Here is a 21,170-nt window from a genome sequence, read left to right on the forward strand (position 1 = left end):
TGTTTGTTCCTCATATATTATTATTAGGGTTAAATGTAACAGGCAAACAATCAAACAGACAATGTACAGAAATCACACATGGATATTATTTATTTGTATTATTTATCATGAGAAGAAACACGGGTGTACATCAGTGTTCATGATACGCAACCAATGACTCTAAATGGACTACTCATTTTAACAGTGTCTGTAATTTCTCAGATGGATATTCAGCCCATTATAGAAACTATTTTCTCAAAAGACAACAAATGTATGTTTCTCATTAGAAAACAGATGTTAATAAAGTAGCAAGCTATACCAGTTTTAAAAGAAAAAGGGCAAGCAGAAAATCTATACAATAAAACTTCTGTGCCATGATTCAGTGTCTCTTACATTCAAGCAAACTCAGTATCTTCATCATACAGTATTCAGAATTTTACAAGCACATTTATAATACCAAGAAAGTAGAATACTGCTCTGCCGTACAGGACACAGCATGTAACATCTGCATTGCATTCAGTTCCAGAATGAAAACAGGTTAATGTAGTGTTCTTATAACAGTAGCCCTTCATTAAAACAACATTTGTTCCAGACATCGCGTCTGGTGGCAGTTTGGCATTGTCTTGTAGTAGGTTTGTTGGCAAAAACTGTAGCAGCCTGGGAAAAAGAGTCAAAATACAGATCCTTTCAGACAGTAGTGAACTTTCAGAGACAGCAGCAGTCCAGCTGTTGTGCTTTCCTTCCTGTGACCGATTATTGACAGGTGTTGTAGATCTGAATCTGCTTATTGATTGCATTCAGGATTGCCTTCATTTTATCTTCCAGGCCATCCAGCTGCCTGGCTTTTCCTTCCAATACCTTCTGATTCTCCTCATAGTCCTTTTCAAGCTCTGTGTATGCGAAACAACAACAAAACCAGGTCAGAATTACAAGGAAATAAAACAATGAATGCCTTCCAAGGTCAGTCCTACTTATCTCCACAAGAGGGCAGTTTATGATTTGCAGTTACTTGAAGGTATGCTTAAAATAACATATAACATAAAATGTAAATATTTATAAATATTTATAAATTATAAATAAAAATAATATATATATAATTATTACACACAATTTATTTTACAACATAAAATACTTAATTATATAATACGTATTTATAAATATTTTTAAATATATGTTTAAGAAACATATAAATGTAATTATTTTTTTAAAGCAAAAAAAGAGACAAACCAAATACTAAGAAATACTGATTTTCATGTTAATCTTTCAATTCAATGCTGATAATATAAAATGTAATACTTTTCTGTAATAAATACTGTAACTAATACGCTTTTCTGACCAAACTGAACAGGGTTTTCCAAATTCAAAAAAACTAATTAAAACAGAAAACTGAATTGTAAGAACGTCTTCCAGTTCTCTGTGTGTCTCTCACACACTTACCCGCCAGCCTCTGTAGTTTATCCTGGGCATCCCTTAGCAGCTCCTTGGCTTCATCTCTCAGGCGCTCTGCTTTCTGCTTGGCATCCTGCATTGTTTTTGCCTTATTATCCATCAGACCCTGAACAGTACGATACTTATCCGACAGCTCGCCATCCAGGATCTAAAACAGACAATAAAGTCACTAAATTCTGGTCAACACGACACTCAGTGACACACAAATGACTGCCACACACCTCTTTAGCTTCATTGGCCTTGTCCCGGGCCATAGTGGCCGTCTCCTCTGCCCGGGCTGCGTCTAGGCTGTTGTTGGCACGTTTGGTTTTTAAAGCCTCTATTTGGCGTCCCAGATCTCCCAGTCTGTCCATGGCATCATTAAGATCTCTCTCACGAGCTGTGGTCTCTGACTGGATCTTCAGAAGGATTTTTAAGAGCATTTGTGGTCAAAACTAATCAATTTAGGACCATAAAAATTCAAGTTATTTCTAATTACAGTTGTTTTACCTGTGCTAGTCGGTTCTGAGTTAAGCCAATGTCATTTCTAGCTTTCTGAATGGCCTTTTCTGCAGCTGCCTGAGCCCTGCCGGCATCGTTCAGGGCCTTTTTCACACTCTCAGCCGTGCTCTTCACTCCCTCCGCCTTATTCCTAGAGTGAAAGAACAGATTTGCATTTACATTTACAAAGTGATGTGCAAAATACCAGATGTGCAGATAGTCACCTGGCCTTCTTGGCATCCAGCAGCAGCTGCTCTGCTTTGCGGACGTCATTCTGGGTCTGTTCCAGAATGGCGTCCACATTGGACAGGCTCTTGACACGGTCTTTAATCTCATCTGCGAGGTGTTGAATCTGCCTGGGAGTAGCTGGGATTGACAGCTCCAGCACCCGATTGGCCACCGCCTCAATGCTGTCAGGATCTGCCCCCTCCTCTGCAAATATACAACATGACATCTAAATGATCTCAAAAGAAGTTCAAATTCTAGGAGAAGAAATAACAAATGAGAGAAGGAATTTAACATATGAAATGTTATCAAAATGTTTGAACATCTGATTATTATTGATGGATGATTTGGAAAATGTGATTAAATTAGTACAAGAGTTATGTGTTTTATTTTCTTATTCCTTCAGCAAATATAAAAAAGCAAAAATTCAGCAAATATAATATAATATAATATAATATAATATAATATAATATAATATAATATAATATAATATAATATAATATAATATAATATAATATAATATATAACATTACATTTTTTAATTAGTATGTAAAATTAATCTGTCCTTTTGGATTATTTGTAAACAGTGGTAAGATCAGAAATGGAAAATATGAGAGAGAATATGATTTTTGAAAATAAATTTTAAAGGTTTACTATTAAGTGTAAACTAGAATAAGATGAGGAGAATAATCTGTCAGGCTTATGTATTTCTATTTTCTTCATGTAGTCTTCATGTAGCATTTTTATTCTCTTAATAATATAATATAATATAATATAATATAATATAATATAATATAATATAATATAATATAATATAATATAATATAATATAATATAATATAATATAATTGATAATTTAAAAAAAAGTATGTATAATATAATATAATTAAAACTCACGCATGAGGAATTCACGAATTTGTTTGATGAGGTCCCTCAGGTCGTCGTTAGAATGATCCACCTTGTTTTTGATATCACTAGCTTTTTCCAGAGCCGCCTGGGCTTTATCCTTAGCTTCCTGAGCCTTGGTCTTAGCATCTGCCACCTTAATAAGATCGTCAAGACAACATAAGATTCAGAGAAAAGACTGAACACTTTCTGGAGAATGTGAAGTCACAAAAGGAATTGACAGCTCTGGAAATGCTCTGATCATGCTAGACACTGGTCACAATAATTAATAATTGTGTTTCTACCTGCTTAAAAAGCTCCTCCATTACTCCCATAGCTTTATCCAGCTCTTTTTCTGCATGCTTGGATCTGTCCAGGGCATTGCTGGCCACTGCGACGGCTCCATTGCAATTCAGACCACCACAGTGGTGCTTGCCTTCATCATCACGACAGCCAGCACCGCCACAAGGACTGTCCACACATGGAGCGTCACCCGGTGCTCCACATACCTACAAAAACAATAAAACAACAGCTTTAAAGTAAAATAAAATCATATATATTAAACACTTCCTAATTTGTTTTCATATTATAAAAAACAATGATTTTATATTTTAAATACATACCTTAAATAATACTTTTAAATTGTCTACACATTCTTGTAACTGTTATATTTTTATATTTGTTGAGACAATGTACCTTTTCATTGATTTTCTTCATGTCCAAATTCTGAGCTTTGGCATTTAAGTCTGTGAGTGTACGTTTGTTGGCAGCATTTTTGCGGTTAAAATCATCTCTCTTTTGGGCAATCAGTCGCTCTGTTTTCTTGCGGGTGTCTGTCGATTGGCTCACTGTGCTGGAAATGTCAGTGGTAGATCTGTTGGCACGGTGCTCTGCATCACGTGACTTGTTGTACGAGGCCCGGATGCTGTCATATGCACCTGAGGAAAAATACCACATTAATAGCATGTTTTCCTAGTTTGATCAGTCACTGGATTGTTCTCTGGGAGATAATAATAAATAAATGCCACTTGTTTTGATATTTTGTATATAATTGGGGCAATGTAAGTGCATTTTATTTCCAGTGATACAAAATCAGTGACTAACCCAAGAAGTTGGAGTTCTTAAGGATGTCAAGCTGACGGTTAAGCTGATCGGAGTTCAGGTTGAGTTCTTTTGCTTCTCTCTCCAGGGTACTTAATGCATTACTGGCTTCATAGTTGCTGTCCTGCACAGCGGTCAGGTCTCCCTCCAGCTGGTTCAGTGTGTCCGTGGTCTCACCAATCTGAGCTCTGACAGAGAAAAACAGCTGACCAAACTCATCTCCAACAAGGGTGTAAAAAGTAAGAAAATGGTCAAATCTGAAATTCTACTTAATTCATATTTATGTGAAAGTTTAGGTTAAGTAGGTAGGTACATTTATTCTCATATATATATCTATTTAGGTTAAAAAAATTAGTTATTTAATATAATGTCATCTAATTATAATAATTTTTTTTTACAAAAATTTTAAACTGTATTAAAGGTTCAAGTTACAATTATTTATTTATCTTAGTAATACTTTTTTTTTACATTTATTTCAATAGGGCCCATATGTAATTTTAAATATAAATTCTCAATTCTCAACATATATTCCCAATAATAATAATAATATAGTAAATAAGTAAAATTACTCAAGTAATTTTATCCCTAACTTCTAACACTCTCAACTAGAGACTTTCAAGCAATATACAAAAATGTAGGGGTCTGAGCTTCCTTCTAACCAAAGTGTACCTGAGATCCTCGATCATGCCCATCAGAGTGGTCACAGCCTCAGCAGTGGCATTGCGGGCGTTAACAATGTCCCGCGCCTGTGCCAGCATGTCTTCCAACTCCTTAAATCTTCTCTCAAAGGCTCGAGTCAAGCCTGTGGTCTGAAGCTCCTTGGCTCGATCTGTGAGAGCTTTGGTTCTGGTTGCCAGATCCTGAACGATGCGGTCCCAGTCCCCAAAGCACTGATGGCAAGGTTTGCATTCAGGGAAGGTGCCAGAGAAACCACGGGCACACTGATCACAGCGGACGCCAGAAACTCCCTGCTGGCACACGCAGTGACCAGTCACACGGTTGCACTGAGATGACTCGATGCCCCGGGGGTCGCAGTCACATGCTGTAGGTAGAGAAGTAACCAAAACAATGGGATTTGGGGAATTATGATTAATTGTGAATCACAAAATGATGAACAGTGTTACATTAACATTACAGATGTTATGGACTGCTCTGAAAGTATTATGGTACCTCGGCACAGTACTCTTGGGTCACCCCAGTGGTTCTCCTGGCAGTCTTTACAGGTCTTCCCTCCAAACCCAACACGGCACTGGCACTGACCTGTGAACTGGGTGAATTTGGGTTCAAAAAGAGGATGGCAATATTTAAAACTACTGATGGGGTGTTGAAACTAGGGAGGAAAAATATATGGATAACATATTGGTTATCAGAGTTTTTTTTTTTTTTTTTTTTCGGTCATTTATGGAAATTTAATTGTTCATACTAATTTCTCCTATTTTTACATTCAGATATTTTTTACATCATCTCATACTCACTTAAAATTTTATAACACTGTTAAATATAATCTTTAGTGTAGTTCTATTTTTCATGATACATTATAATGTTGTGCCTCAATTCACTTTTAGTATTTCATTTATTTAAACAAAACAGCATAGAATTTTAAAATCATCCATTCATCAGTTATTAGCCATAACATAAAAATGATAATTGCTCTATATTGGCCAGAATTTTAATATTAGATAAGCCAAGTTTTTTTAGATTTAGTCTACTTACTGTATCACCTATCTGTCTTTGTGTAAAATCTAAAATACTGTATTGTAAATAAATAAACACTACCATTTTTTTTCTTATGCTCATCAAGGACACATTTATTTGATACAGTAAAATAGAGTAAGATTGTGAAATATTATTGCAGTTTAAAATAATTGTTTTCTATTGTAATATATTTTAAAATGTAATTTATTTCTGTGATGGGAAAGCTGAACTTTCAGCACCATTAATTCAGTCTTCAGTGTAACATGATCCTTCAGGAATCATTTATTATTATCTGTGGTAAAGACTGTGTTGTGCTGCTTAGTATTTTAATAGAAGCCTTTTTTAGGACATTTTCTTTGATGAAGAGAAAGTTCAAAAGAACAGCGTTTATTTAAAATAAAAAACATTTATACCATTATAAATATTTACACTAATGTCACTTTACATCAGTTTTAATCATACTGAATTTTACATTTCTTATTGTATATATTAAATGTGAGCTGTATTTGGGAGCCAGCAGTACCTCGTTACAGGCAGATGTGTAGGCATTGTTGGGGTCACATCCACAGGGCTCACAGCCTCGTCCACTCGCCAGGTTCCAGTAATTGGGAGCACAGTGATCACAGGTTTGTCCAATAACATGAGGCAGACACTGACACTGTCCTGTGGCACGCTGGCACACACAATCATTTCGAGACAGACACTGACTGCGCTCCGTGCCCAAGAAGTTGCATGTGCACTCTGGGTGGGTGAAAGTGTTGATATGTTTATTATATTAATAGTGCACTATAATATAGAAAAGTAATGTAAGACCCAGGTAAACTCACTCCGGCAGTTGCGGCGGGAAGCATCTCCATAGTAACCGCTCTTGCACACGCCACAGTCCGGTCCTTCAGTGTTGTACAGGCAATTGAGACACTGGCCAGTACGCTTGTCACATGCCTCAGGATCTGATAGGTCGATGTTGTTACTGCAACGACAAGGTTGGCACCGTCCACCCGGCTTAGAGGGGTCACCGTAATAACCCGAAGCACATTCATCACATCGTGGACCTGGTTGAGGGAGAAAGAAGGCATTTAGTTGCATGAAAATAGAATTTGATGACATATCATTAAAAAATGTTTTAATCCCATGTTACAACTAAACAGAGCAAATGCCTTGATAAAGCATCAGTGAAATCAAAAATGAAAAGAAAAATGACTTTAATACATTTGATGGACATCCTTCAAGAGAATAGCATTAAAACGGTCACAGCTGGAAAATCCAGCTTTCTTGAAATAAAGCACTTTTAGTTTCATGATTATTTTTCCATATAACCTGCACAGTTTATTTAATAGGATTATCGAGTAAAACTTTAACTACATAATTAAGATTAACAATATTAGGTTCACATATCTAATAGAAAAGGTGGAAAATGGATCGAAATCATTATTGGCGGCTTGGTGTTAAAATAACAGCAATATGGGAACATTGTTTTTTAAATAGTAGAAAAATCTTCAGTTATGAAATTAAATTCATTAATTTATTAATGGAATTATTATTCAAATTAATATTTAAAGGATGCAAGTGCACACATACAAAATCTTAATGTAAAGCTCTGAGAATGCAGACAATAAAAATAACATAACTCACAAATTATGAAAAATGACTCTCCAGAAGATTTCTTGAAAATGTAATCTTAATCCCAAATCATAATACACTTGACAGTCTGAGTGTAGAGGTACAAAACACAGTGAAAATGACTGTTTTACTTTAACAGATCTGACACAATATTGAAGCTAATTTTTTCTTACTTTAGCTGTCATTTGAATTTTGTCTAAACAGGAAGCTCTGATTCACTCTGTTGCTATGTTCATATGTCTTTGCAGCCAAGAGCTATATAGAGACAGATGTCTGCTTCTCAGGCTCAAATGCTGGCAAAGGAACAGAGAAGCAATCACATCTAGTGATAGAGTAGAATAGAATAGAACAGAACAGAACAGTGGCGGTTTCTCAATTAGGACGATTGGGCAACGCACCAGCAAAGGAAAGGGAGGCATTTTTTTTTCTTTTACATTCAACCACAGTGTTATACTAGTTTTCACTATTCTAGACTGTTTGTGCTGCCTCTAAATAGTCCAATCAGTGGTGAGTCGCGTTTTGTGTAGTAACGCCCCTTTATGGGCGATTTCTGTCAAACTGAGAATCCCCTGAGTGCTCTCATTGACTTCCATTCAAAGATCATTTTTTTCGTATTGCAGGCACAGCAATGCAATCTCAATTAGTTCCGAGACAGCTCGCACTAATGTGTTAAGGTATTTTTTTCGTGTCATTGAAAGAAAAACCATTAATTCGTTGTAACAATAAGGATAGAATTAGGACAACCAAGACCAAATTTAAACATCAACCAAGTATCTACAAAGGGCGGGAAGTCTTATAAACGAGGATTTTTGAGGACGTGGCATGAGCGGAGAAAAAGGCTAGCCGGCTGCGAAGTAGCTGACGCTTTATTCTGCTAATTTACTGCTGCATTTTGCTTCATCGCGAGAGCGTGGCGGACATCGCATGTACAACTGCAGGTGTCACCGAAATGCATCATCTTTCGGAGAAGGTGAAAAAACAGGAAAAGAGCAAAGATGCATATGGATAGTAGGAAGCAGTGTAATATAAGTGAGCAATGTAATATAAGTGAGTAATTTAAGTAAGCAGTGTAATGTAAGTGAGGAATGTGATATAATTGAGCAGTGTAATATAAGTGAGTTGTGTAAACAGTGATTTATGCAGTGTTGGGGTAGTTACTCAAAAAATGTAATTAGTTACTATTAAGGTCCTTTCACACTGGACGCGATTTTGACGCGCGAATAATTCGTGCGATGGTTTTATTTTTTGATCAGCTGTTTGTGTGATGAGTGCTTTCACACCGAACGCGAATGTGCTGAGGCGAAAAAACGACTTTTATTTTTTTCGCTTCGATGTCGATTTTTTTTTACTTTTGAGGCGACAAAAAGGCTTCAGCCAATCACATACAAGGAAACAAAGGTGACGTCACAGCAAAAAAGACTGCCAGACGCTGCTCCGGATCAATTGGTTCCCTGAAGTTTGTGGTTTGTCTCGTCAGATGCGGTGCCACTATCTGAAGGAGCTCCTCGAATTGTCCCACAGATATCCGAAAGTAAGTGTGGAACCGGCCATGATAAAGTTTTAGCTCCTGTACAAGATTGGCATACTCCCTTTCAGACTCTCTGTTCTTTAGGACTGGGTGCACCAAAAACCTTCTTTTCTGTCTTTTAAAGAAAATGAAAAGCGCGTCTTCACTGGATGATGATGTTGAAGTGTCCATTTTCTCAACTGTCGGCGCGAAAGTTTTGGAATGTTGAAGCTCTCTGAACGTCACAGACATCGCAAATTCGCGTCGCGGCTGATGTGAATGGTTTTGACGCAAACTATTCGTATGCGAACTATTCGCTTTTTCGTTTCGCTTTTTCGTTATGCATCCGGTGTGAAAGGGCCTTTACTTCTGTAAATTGTAATGAGATTACTTTACTAGTTACTGCATTTGAAAATGCCCAACTTTACAGCAGAAAAAAACATGTTTTCAGCCTGGTGCAAAAAATGATTTTGGTCTATATAGCTAATATAGCTATATTGCCCTTCATGACAACTGTGAGGGGGGTGAATTTTTTTATAACTCATCCGTTTAAATTATATTAAGCCTTAAAGTTCTGCATAATTAAGGGCGTGGCCACTTTAGTGACAGGTGAATTGCCACTGCTGTCACAGCCGTCGCGCTAGGTGGGTGTGGCTACAGCAACCAGCTCCCGCCCTTTTGCCCATTTTCGATTGTCCGGGAGAGTCGCGCGGTGACGCGCTGCCAAGATGGCGACGGCTCGCTCTGCACACTTTAGGCTTCAAAAACTCTCTTCAGGAGTCTACGGGTGATGTCACGGACACTACGTCCATGTTTTCATACAGTCTGGTCCTAGCGCCCCAGTGTACTTATGGGGACACTATACTGTCAACAAGCACCGTCCTTCGGATGAGACGTTAAACCGAGGTCCAGACTCTCTTTGGTCAGTAAAAATCCCAGGATGTCTCTCGAAAAGAGTAGAGGTGTGACCTCGGCATTCTGGCTAAATTTGCCCATTGGCCTCTGACATTCATGGCCTCCTAACAATCCCTATATCTGCTGATTGGCTTCATCATGCTGTCTCCTCTCCACCAGTAAGCTGGTGTGTGGTGGGCGTTGTGGCGCACTATGGCTGCCGTCGCATCATCCAGGTGGATGCTGCACACTGGTGGTGGATGAGGAGATACCCCCTGACTATGTAAGCGCTTTGAGTGCCTAGAAAAGCGCTATATAAATGTAATGAATTATTATTATTATTATTATTACTTTACTTTACTTTTTTTAGGGCCCTATAAAATCTGTTTGATAAATAATTGTATTCATCAAAAAGCATGTCTAATTTATTTAAATCATAACACTTATACATTTTCACAGCATTTTATTGAAAGTTTAACAAAAATTACATGTTTAGGGCCCTATGATATGTTTTATTTTTTCTTCACCACATGTTTTATTTTTTTAGCATGTGTAATTATTTAAATGCATAAAAACAACTTCATTTATGAAATGTTTCTTAAAATAGCCTTATGAAATGTTTTTTTCCCCTCAGAAATTCTGTTGTGTATTTACATTTTTCTGGTTATCAAATGAAGGCATAAAACATTCATTTAGATTTTCTTTTAAAGATAAATTGCATTTCTTTTTTCTCCTTCTGAGAAATATATTTTCAATCTGAGTATGAACAATAAACACAAACTATGCTGCATATAGTAAAAACAATTGCACAAATTGTCTTCAACAATTGTTACAGTGCAAAAAGAGTGCAAATGATTCACAAACTACACACATAATGAGTGAGAAATAAGAGTGCAACCGAAAGAAAAAAGAGCAACTATCTTTATGAACTGTATAATTATATAATGATTTACTTAGTATACATAATATACATAATATAAATGATCGATCCATTGGCTGTAATCTGTGTCAGAATCGATTTTACCGGGACATCGCCTAGCAACCCAAGACATAAATTCCAGTGCTTTATCAGATATGTACCACTGTTTAATCCTTGTTTTTGATTTGTTTTATGTCAAAGTACTCTGTCGAGTGTTTTTTGTGCTTTTACGGAGAGTCTTCTCATGCAAATGTGTTTTTGTGTGTTTGTATTCAAGCACTCATGACAGACTTTACTTTCACTTTGTTTTCGTTCATTTTCTAAAGCAATATGTTAAGTAGTAGTTCAAAAGACTACTTATTGGTTGAATATGGGACAGTTTGAACCAATCTGGGCACGGGGGTGGGACAAAGCGTCAACAATTATTTCTGTTTGGCTCAGAGGAACGAAAGCATTGCTTTCCGACGAATCAATGTTGTCAAAATGCGATGACGTACTCACATACACTACTGCGCCTCTGAATATCCAACAATAGAGAGATATCCCCAAGATGTGGATAATCTCTGCTTTACATCACTTTTTAAAGCATTCAGATTGGATTAGTGGTTCAAAAGTTATTAAACATTAAAGAATAACAGTTATTTTTCTCGGTCTTTGAGGGTTAAGCGCTAAGATCAATCGTTATCGGGAAACCCGGCCCAGAACTTTACACACAGGCAAACACGGCATGTGTAACGCAGGAAAGCTCGTTCCTATAGTCTAGTAAAGTAGTGTAGTTACCAATATTATTAGTGTAATGCGTTACTTTACTTCGTTTACTACAGGAGCTGCTCAGTGCTCCTGTAGTCTACACTGAAGACATAGAGCGCCCTCTCGCGGCTGCAGACGGTAATGTTTTCTCTTGGTTCTTGGTTCTAAATAAATGCGACTTATAGTCCAGTGCGACTTATATATGTTTTTTTCCCTCATCATGACGTATTTTTGGACTGATGCGACTTATAGTCCGAAAAATACGCTAAAATAGTTACTGTAATCCGTTACTTTGTAACTCGTTACCCCCAACACTGGATTTATGTGACTTTAGTTATTTCTTATTAAACTGAAATTGAAGTAAAAAAATTTTGGGGAAAAACCACATCCTGGTGTCAGTCTTTATTTGCTGCTGAATTGTGTTAACACGCATATAGAAACATAAGGAAGAAAAAAGATTTTTCCTAATTTTAGTTTATTTTTAATTAATACTAATAAGTTACCTTTACATCTTTAACTAGCCATTAATTTATCAATTGAATGGGTGACCGATCCTCATTAATCAAGCAAACATTTGCCCCCCCAACACCCCCCCCCCCCCCACCCTCGAGAAAATTTGCAGGAGCCGCCACTGGAATAGTATATAATACAATTTAAATCAGATAGGTATTTAGCTCAAAAACAAAAAGGATCTCTATTAGAGATCGGAACACAAATTAAGATATTTTTGATGAAATCCCAGAGCTTTCTGACCCTGCACAGACAGCAACGCAACTATCACGTTCACAGCCCAGAAAGGGTTTAGGGGCTCATATTAGGGATTTCCTGCACGTCATAAGTTATTATTGTCATCACTCAATGGCTGGATGTCTAAGTGGTGCCCACAGAATAACATAGGTTTCATAGACAATTGGACGAGCTTTTGGGGCAGACCTGACCTGTTTAAAAGAGATGGTCTTCATCCCTCCTGGGGTGGCGCCACTCTTCTCTCTAGAAATATGGCAAATAGTCTTAGTGTTTATACTTGACTAACTGGGGCCCAGGTCAGGAAGCAGACAGACTGGCTAAACCGACCGTCTGCTAGCTGCCTCCCGTCACAGAGGTCAGTTAATTCTCAGCACATAGAGACTTTTTCACCTAGATGTCACACTATAGAGACTGTGTCTGTTCCCCGAACTAGAAAAAACAAAAAACGTCCAAACCAAGTTAAGATTAACAATTTAATTGAGGTTCAACAAATAAAAAACAGAAGCAATATGGATAAACAAATGATAAAGCTTGGCTTATTGAATATCAGATCCCTTTCTACGAAAACACTTTTTGTAAATAATATGATCACTGATCATAATATAGATGTACTCTGTTTGACAGAAACCTGGCTAAAACCTGATGATTACATTATTTTAAATGAGTCCACCCCCCAAGATTACTGTTATAAACATGAGCCACGTCTAAAAGGCAAAGGTGGAGGTGTTGCTTCAATTTATAACAACGTTTTCAGGATTTCTCAGAGGGCAGGCTACAAGTATAACTCGTTTGAAGTAATGGTACTTCATATAACATTATCCAAAGAAACAAATGTTAATGATAAATCCCCTGTTATGTTTGTACTGGCTACTGTATACAGGCCACCAGGGCACCATACAGACTTTATTAAAGAGTTTGGTGATTTTACATCTGAGTTAGTTCTGGCTGCAGATAAAGTTTTAATAGTTGGTGATTTTAATATCCATGTTGATAATGAAACGATGCATTGGGATCAGCATTTATAGACATTCTGAACTCTATTGGTGTTAGACAACACGTTTCAGGACCTACTCATTGTCGAAATCATACTCTAGATTTAATACTGTCACATGGAATTGATGTTGATGGTGTTGAAATTATTCAGCCAAGTGATGATATCTCAGATCATTATTTAGTTCTTTGCAAAATTCATATAGCCAAAATTGTAAATTCTACTTCTTGTTACAAGTATGGAAGAACCATCACTTCTAACACAAAAGACTGCTTTTTAAGTTATCTTCCTGATGTATCCAAATTCCTTAGCATATCCGAAACCTCAGAACAACTTGATGATGTAACAGAAACTATGGACTCTCTCTTTTCTAGCACTTTAAATAAAGTTGCTCCTTTACGCTTAAGGAAGGTTAAGGAAAACAGTTTGACACCATGGTATAATGAGCATACTCGCACCCTAAAGAGAGCAGCCCGAAAAATGGAGCGCAGCTGGAGGAAAACAAAACTAGAGGTATTTCGTATTGCTTGGCGGGAAAGTAACATATCCTACAGAAAAGCATTAAAAACTGCTAGATCCGATTACTTTTCTTCTCTTTTAGAAGAAAACAAACATAACCCCAGGTATTTATTCAATACAGTGGCTAAATTAACGAAAAATAAAGCCTCAACAAGTGTTGACATTTCCCAACACCACAGCAGTAATGAGTTTATGAACTACTTTACTTCTAAAATCGATACTATTAGAGATAAAATTGCAACCATTCAGCCGCCAGCTACAGTATCACATCAGACAGTGCACTATAGACCCCCTGAGGAACAGTTCCACTCATTCTCTACCATAGGAGAGGAAGAATTGTATAAACTTGTTAAATCATCTAAACCAACAACATGTATGTTAGACCCTATACCATCTAAGCTCCTGAAAGAGGTGCTTCCAGAAGTCATAGATCCTCTTCTGACTATTATTAATTCCTCATTGTCATTAGGACATGTCCCCAAAACCTTCAAACTGGCTGTTATTAAGCCTCTCATCAAAAAACCACAACTTGACCCCAAAGAACTAGTTAATTATAGACCAATCTCGAATCTCCCTTTTCTGTCCAAGATACTAGAAAAGGTGGTATCCACACAATTATATTCCTTCTTAGAGAAAAATGGTATATGTGAGGATTTCCAGTCAGGATTTAGACCGTATCATAGTACTGAGACTGCTCTTCTTAGAGTTACAAATGATCTGCTCTTATCATCTGATCGTGGGTGTATCTCTCTATTAGTTTTATTGGATCTTAGTGCTGCGTTTGACACAATTGACCACAACATTCTTTTGCATAGACTTGAATACTTTGTTGGCATCAGTGGAAGTGCATTAGCATGGTTTAAATCGTACTTATATGACTGCCATCAGTTCGTAGCAGTGAATGAAGATGTATCCTATCGATCACAAGTGCAGTATGGAGTACCTCAAGGCTCAGTACTAGGGCCGCTACTCTTCACGCTTTATATGTTACCCTTGGGAGATATCATCAGGAAACATGGTGTTAGCTTTCACTGTTATGCTGATGATACTCAGCTCTATATTTCTTCGCAGCCCGGTGAAACACACCAATTTGAAAAACTAATGGATTGCATAGTCGATATAAAAAACTGGATGACGAGTAATTTCTTACTGCTAAATTCTGAAAAAACAGAGCTGTTAATTATAGGACCTAAAAACTCTGCTTGTAATAACCTAGAACACTGTCTAAGACTTGATGGTTGCTCTGTCAATTCTTCGTCATCAGTTAGGAACCTAGGTGTGCTACTTGATCGCAATCTTTCCTTAGAAAGCCACGTTTCTAGCATTTGTAAAACTGCATTTTTCCATCTCAAATATATATCTAATTTACAGCCTATGCTCTCAATGTCAAATGCAGAAATGTTAATCCATGCATTTATGACCTCAAGGTTAGATTATTGTAATGTTTTATTGGGTGGTTGTTCTGCATGCTTAGTAAACAAACTACAGCTAATCCAAAATGCAGCAGCAAGAGTTCTTACTAGAACCAGGAAGTATGACCATATTAGCCCGGTCCTGTCAACACTGCACTGGCTCCCTATCAAGCATCGAATAGATTTTAAAATATTGCTTATTACTTATAAAGCCCTGAATGGTTTAGCACCTTAGTATTTGAATGAGTTCCTTTTACATTATAATCCTCTACGTCCGCTACGTTCTCAAAACTCAGGCAATTTGATAATACCTAGAATATCAAAATCAACTGCAGGCGGCAGATCCTTTTCCTATTTGGCGCCCAAACTCTGGAATAACCTACCTAACATTGTTCGGGAGGCAGACACACTCTTGCAGTTTAAATCTAGATTAAAGACCCATCTCTTTAACCTGGCATACACATTACATACTAATATGCTTTTATTATCCAAATCCGTTAAAGGATTTTTAGGCTGCATTAATTAGGTAAACCGGAACCGGAAACACTTCCCATAACAACCTATGTACTTGCTACATCATTAGAAGAATGGCATCTACGCTAATATTTGTCTGTTTCTCTCTTGTTCCGAGGTCACCGTGGCCACCAGATCCAGTCTGTGTCCAGATCAGAGGGTCACTGCAGTCACCCGGATCCAGTACGTATCCAGACCAGATGCTGGATCAGCACCTAGAAAGGACCTCTACATCCCTGAAAGACAGCGGAGACCAGGACAACTAGAGCCCCAGATACAGATCCCCTGTAAAGACCTTGTCTCAGAGGAGCACCAGGACAAGACCACAGGAAACAGATGATTCTTCTGCACAATCTGACTTTGCTGCAGCCTGGAATTGAACTACTGGTTTCGTCTGGTCAGAGGAGAACTGGCCCCCCAACTGAGCCTGGTTTCTCCCAAGGTTTTTTTCTCCATTCTGTCACCGATGGAGTTTCGGTTCCTTGCCGCTGTCGCCTCTGGCTTGCTTAGTTGGGGACACTTCATCTACAGCGATATCGTTGACTTGATTGCAAATAAATGCACAGACACTATTTAACTGAACAGAGATGACATAACTGAATCCAATGATGAACTGCCTTTAACTATCATTTTTGCATTATTGACACTGTTTTCCTAATGAATGTTGTTCAGTTGCTTTGACGCAATGTATTTTGTTTAAAGCGCTATATAAATAAAGGTGACATTGACATTGACATTGACATTACTTCTATGAGACAGTTTTGGACTTTCTGAGCAAGAACGTCCTCTGGCTTCGAGTATGATTGAAACATTCACTGAATGAGAGTGTTTTGTGCTCCGTAATGTTCAGATCGTCTCATATGAATAAATAGTTGGGTCATACATAGACTATCTTGATTCTTTGAGTTTTAATCTACGTAGATTTATTAACACTGGCCATTGCTAGATCTATTCTACATTAACACACATGCCCGGAAAAAGTGCGGGGGACAAATTTAAGTTTTATTAAAATTGGGGGGACATGTCCCCTGCATATTTTACACCCATGTCCTCACTACCCTTCTGGGCCGTAAATGTGGTAGTTGCGTTGTTGTCTATGCAGAGTCAGAACTCTCTCAGATTCCATCAAAAATATCTTTATTTGTGTTCTGAAAGGTATTAAGGTTTTAGACTGACATGAAGGTTATTAATGACAAAATTTTGGGGGGAACTATCCCTTTAAGACTCTGCACTAGAAAATCTTAGTTTTAAAAAACCACTACTGGCTACCTTTAGTTAGTTACTCTCCAACACTGCTCAGTCACATACGACTGCTCTTGGTGCAGTTTAAAAGGGTTCTGCAAATGTACATGCAAGGTGTGAAGTGCATGAGCCATGCACTAGGGAGGGATGGGACAGGATGGGTGATGGAGGTTGGGCAGCAGAGGTGTGTGTGTGTGTGGGGGGGGGGTCTCTATGGTTACTCACGCTTGAGGACTGCCCCTGCAGAGCGCTTTACAATCCCTGCGTCCAGTTGAGGAGGGGACAGGAGATAACACACATGATCACTGCACTGGCTGATCAGAGTGACAGTGGCCTTTATCTCTGATTATGATACTTTCTGGACTCGGTTTGTTAAATAGCACTATAAAGCCCAATTCAAGCACTTATTAATATGGGATGTCTACATTCTCCCATTGCATGTATGCAAAAAATGCAACTGCACATGACCCAGACCTCATCTTAATTAATTTGATTCCATCCATCTGTGGAAGGAAAGAAAATTCTGTGGTTAAAAATACCTGTGTAACCCTGGTTGCAGTTGCAGACCACCTGTTGGCTGCGGTTGTCTTGGTAACAAGAGGCGGCAAAGTGGCGTCCGCTGTTGGGGCCCTCAGGACAGGGGCAGGGCCGACACAGACTCCCTAAACCTAGAGCTGGGTTTCCATAGTAACCATTAGCACACCTGTGAAAAGAGGTATTTATTACATTAGCTCAGGCAGTGGAGCATTCAAGAAAAATCAACCCTTTTCACTGTTTGCCGGTAAACTTTAAAAGATTCTCAAATATCTTTAAGTGTCCTCTAATGATAATAATTATCAGTTTAACTATGCAGCTTAAAATGTTAAGAATGTCTGTATTTTTGCCCCTTGTACCTGTCACATTTATCCCCTGCTGTATTGCTTCTGCAGTTGATACAGGCTCCAGTCCTTTGGTGGCACTCGTCAGCATGTCCATTGCATTCACACGGCCTGCAGTTTGGGAAGCCCCAGTGTCCAGCCTGACAACCATCACAGCGCTGACCAAATGCACCGGCCCGACATGGACACTGTCCTGAGTACTGGTCACAGAATCGGCTCTGAGAACCCTCCAAACTACATTCACAAACTAAAGATAAAGACAGATAACAATTAATGACAGACAGAAAGAAAGAATTAAAGAAAGAAAGAAAGAAAGAAAGAAAGAAAGAACAGAAACAAGTGAGGGATAGAAGAGCAAGAAACAAAAGAAAAACAAACAGAAATACAACAAAAAACACGCAAATAATAAAAAATGAAAAATAAAAACTAGGAAACAAATAAAACAAAAAAACAAATCAACAAACAAATAGAAACAAACAAATAAAAAGCAACAGCAACAGTAAAAACAAAATAAAAAAACAAACATAAGAAAAAAAATATAACAATGATAAAACAAAACAAAATATAAATATATAACAAAAAAGAAGGATATAAAAAAAACTAATAAATATAACAGAACAAAAACCTAATGAAAAAAAAAACAATAGGGGAAAAAATACAAAGAACACACAAAGAGGAATTTTATCAAAATGTTACTAATGTACCACAGCAGGGAAAATATTTGTCTTACGTTTGCATCCAGAAGGGCCAAAGCCGTAAGCTCCTGGTGCACATTTATCACAGCGCCGGCCTGATATGTTGGGCCTGCAGCGGCACTGACCCCCACGGACATCACACTCCGAGATGAGTGAACCCTGAGGATCGCACTCACAAGCTGTGGGATCATTAATAACAACATGAACAAGTGAAAACAAACCCCAATATTCCCATCACAGACCCTATGTTCGCTGTTGACACTCACATAGTGCACCATCATTAATGAGGGCAGACATGCTGGTGATGAGTTTAGCACACACTTCACTCATCTGTGGACGGGACACACTCTTGGCAGTCTCGTGGCAGCGGTAGCGCTCGTAGCTCTGCTTTCGTGCGACGGAGGCGGGGTCTCCCGCGGTAAACATCTCTAGAGAAGAGTAACGAGGGAGAAGGGCAATCTGGGGAGGTGAAGAGATCAAAGAACAAGTCAAAATTACACAGAACATGAAGACTTCGTATGAGCTGAATAAAATCAGATTGATGCTTACAGAGTCAGCAAGTACAAAGGCATTAGTCGAGGTAATGATGCTGTTCCTGTCAGCATAACGGATAAACTCCACACGCAGTTTGTAACTCACTCCTTTCTCCAAACACACCGGCTGAGGAAGAACCACAAACCTGTAGCAGTGCATCAGAAGACAGGAAGACAGAAAGCAATAAATATATAAATTAATGATTAAAGAAACAAAAAAGCAATTAAAAAAAACAAACAAACAAAAAGTAACGATAAAAACAAGAAAAAGAAAAACAAAGAAACAAATAAAAAAAAAAACATTGAAACCAAACAATAATCAAACCAAGCAGCAACAATAAAAACAAAAGAAAGAAAATCAAACAAACTAAAAAATACATGATTAAATCTGTGTTATAAGCAAAACAAAACAGAAGATTTTGGCATGCAAAAGCGAAAAAATAAACATTACTTGTATTTCTTAAAGGGATAGTGCACCAAAAAATAAAGTACATCAATTTCTCACCCTCATGATGTTAGAAACTTCTATGATTTTATTTCTTGTTTGGAACAAAAAGTAAAAAAATGTAAAGTAAAAATAAATAGACAGACAGATGGACAGACAGACGGATAGATAGATTTTGACTGACATTTTGTCTATGTAATGAAAGTCAACGAGATCCTGTGTTGTTTTGGACTCCACTGACTTTCATTATATGGGCAAAAACAGTTCAAACATTCTCTACAATTTCTTTTATTATAGTCCAAGGAAGAACGAAAGAACAACTTGAGAGTAAACATATTGTTAATTTACTGACATGGATGAACTGACCCTTAAAACATTTGTACATGTGTTTCACCAACCTGGCACCAGATGGGAGCGAGACAGTTAGCAGATCATCTGCAGGGATAGTATTTCCACATGGACTGCTGGTAGGTATAGGGCCAGGTCTAATCACCATTACACGGACCTCCTCCCAGTCCCGTGGCATCTTTAAAAGCACATTAACGCACATGAGTACACCCATAACACACTACTCTGAGTAGTCTATGAAGCCATTGAGAAGACATGTAATCTACCTGAAGCTCGTAGCGAAGGAGGACGTCATATTCCATGGAATATGGAATATTGTTAATGGCAAACTCCAACGTTCCACCTTCAGGAGCCCGTGCAAACCCAGTGCCTGTCCACGAGATGGGACGGCCCGGCTGGTACTCTCTCTCCTCAAATGCAGAGCCCTATAAATATCAAATCTCAAAATGAATATATCTTTTTTTTTTCTAAACTGTACCTTATAATGTTGTATGAATTCACTTGCACTTAAAACTGATTTTAGTTTTTAGTGTTTTACATTTAATTTATTTAGACAAAACAGTGGAGAATTATTATTTATCTAACTTTTTTATATTTTTTTATATTTAAAATGTATATTTCTTTTTATTTTAATATTTATTAATATTAAATAATTATTATATCGGCCCCAATAAATATTTGATTATAATATCTTTGGATGACATCTGTGTTTCTTTCCTTTTGACACTTGGCATCTTTGAAATATTTGTTCTGTTGCTTGATGAAGAAAGTTAACTGGCAAGAAACTGACAAGTACTGTGAATACGTCATCTATGGAAGCCCACTTCTGTCACTGAATTAAAAAAAAGGACAATTCTGAATTTTTTTCTTGCAATTACGAATTTACATCTTGCAATTTTCCCTTTTTTTCCTTAGAATTGTAAGAAATAAACTAAAAATTGCAAGATTTAAACTCATAATTCTGATAAATAAATTAATAATTACTAGATAAAAAAGTTATAATTATAAGTTTGCATTATGCAATTTTGAGAAAAAAAGTCTGAATTGTGAGAAAAAAAACTCGCAATTACCTTTTTTAGTTTTACTCAGTGGCAGAAACGGGCTTCTATAGTTATCAGACAGAATACATGGGGCTAAAAACAAAGCAAATATCTTCTTGTTTGTCCCATTTCCACACTTACTTGACCCAGTTTGGCATTTTCAGCCTCGTACATGTAGTGGTCGAGGGTCATGAAGAAATAACTAGACTCCACTTGGGTACACTGGCGACCAATCATGTGACTCCGACAGTGACACTGGCCTGTTTCCATTGAGCATCTTCAGACGCAAAGCACATTATTTTT

General features: G+C 37.5%; 1 protein-coding gene across 3 annotated transcripts in view; it reads right to left on the bottom strand.

The window, feature by feature from the left end:
* Window positions 1–64: 64 nt before the first annotated feature.
* lamb2 (laminin, beta 2 (laminin S)) overlaps window positions 65–21,170 on the bottom strand; it is a 43,554-nt gene continuing 22,448 nt past the window's right edge. For 2 of the 3 annotated variants that reach the window (XM_059527682.1, XM_059527683.1), the window contains 22 exons: window positions 21,009–21,144; window positions 20,094–20,252; window positions 19,878–20,005; window positions 19,051–19,180; window positions 18,768–18,960; window positions 18,537–18,680; window positions 17,822–18,053; window positions 17,468–17,631; window positions 17,154–17,189; window positions 6,642–6,866; window positions 6,338–6,555; window positions 5,290–5,386; window positions 4,789–5,161; window positions 4,123–4,307; window positions 3,715–3,956; window positions 3,324–3,527; window positions 3,031–3,175; window positions 2,133–2,340; window positions 1,918–2,059; window positions 1,650–1,826; window positions 1,417–1,576; window positions 65–869 (listed from right to left, as the gene is read on the bottom strand). In XM_059527682.1, coding sequence (XP_059383665.1) covers window positions 733–869; window positions 1,417–1,576; window positions 1,650–1,826; window positions 1,918–2,059; window positions 2,133–2,340; window positions 3,031–3,175; window positions 3,324–3,527; window positions 3,715–3,956; window positions 4,123–4,307; window positions 4,789–5,161; window positions 5,290–5,386; window positions 6,338–6,555; window positions 6,642–6,866; window positions 17,154–17,189; window positions 17,468–17,631; window positions 17,822–18,053; window positions 18,537–18,680; window positions 18,768–18,960; window positions 19,051–19,180; window positions 19,878–20,005; window positions 20,094–20,252; window positions 21,009–21,144 — 3,835 coding nt within the window. In that variant the 3' untranslated portion in view covers window positions 65–732. The remainder of the gene's footprint in view (window positions 870–1,416; window positions 1,577–1,649; window positions 1,827–1,917; window positions 2,060–2,132; window positions 2,341–3,030; window positions 3,176–3,323; window positions 3,528–3,714; window positions 3,957–4,122; window positions 4,308–4,788; window positions 5,162–5,289; window positions 5,387–6,337; window positions 6,556–6,641; window positions 6,867–17,153; window positions 17,190–17,467; window positions 17,632–17,821; window positions 18,054–18,536; window positions 18,681–18,767; window positions 18,961–19,050; window positions 19,181–19,877; window positions 20,006–20,093; window positions 20,253–21,008; window positions 21,145–21,170) is intronic. The other variant, XM_059527684.1, reaches the window with a different exon arrangement.

Source organism: Carassius carassius, chromosome 37 (genome assembly GCF_963082965.1).
Source record: "Carassius carassius chromosome 37, fCarCar2.1, whole genome shotgun sequence".
Lineage (NCBI taxonomy): Eukaryota > Metazoa > Chordata > Actinopteri > Cypriniformes > Cyprinidae > Carassius > Carassius carassius.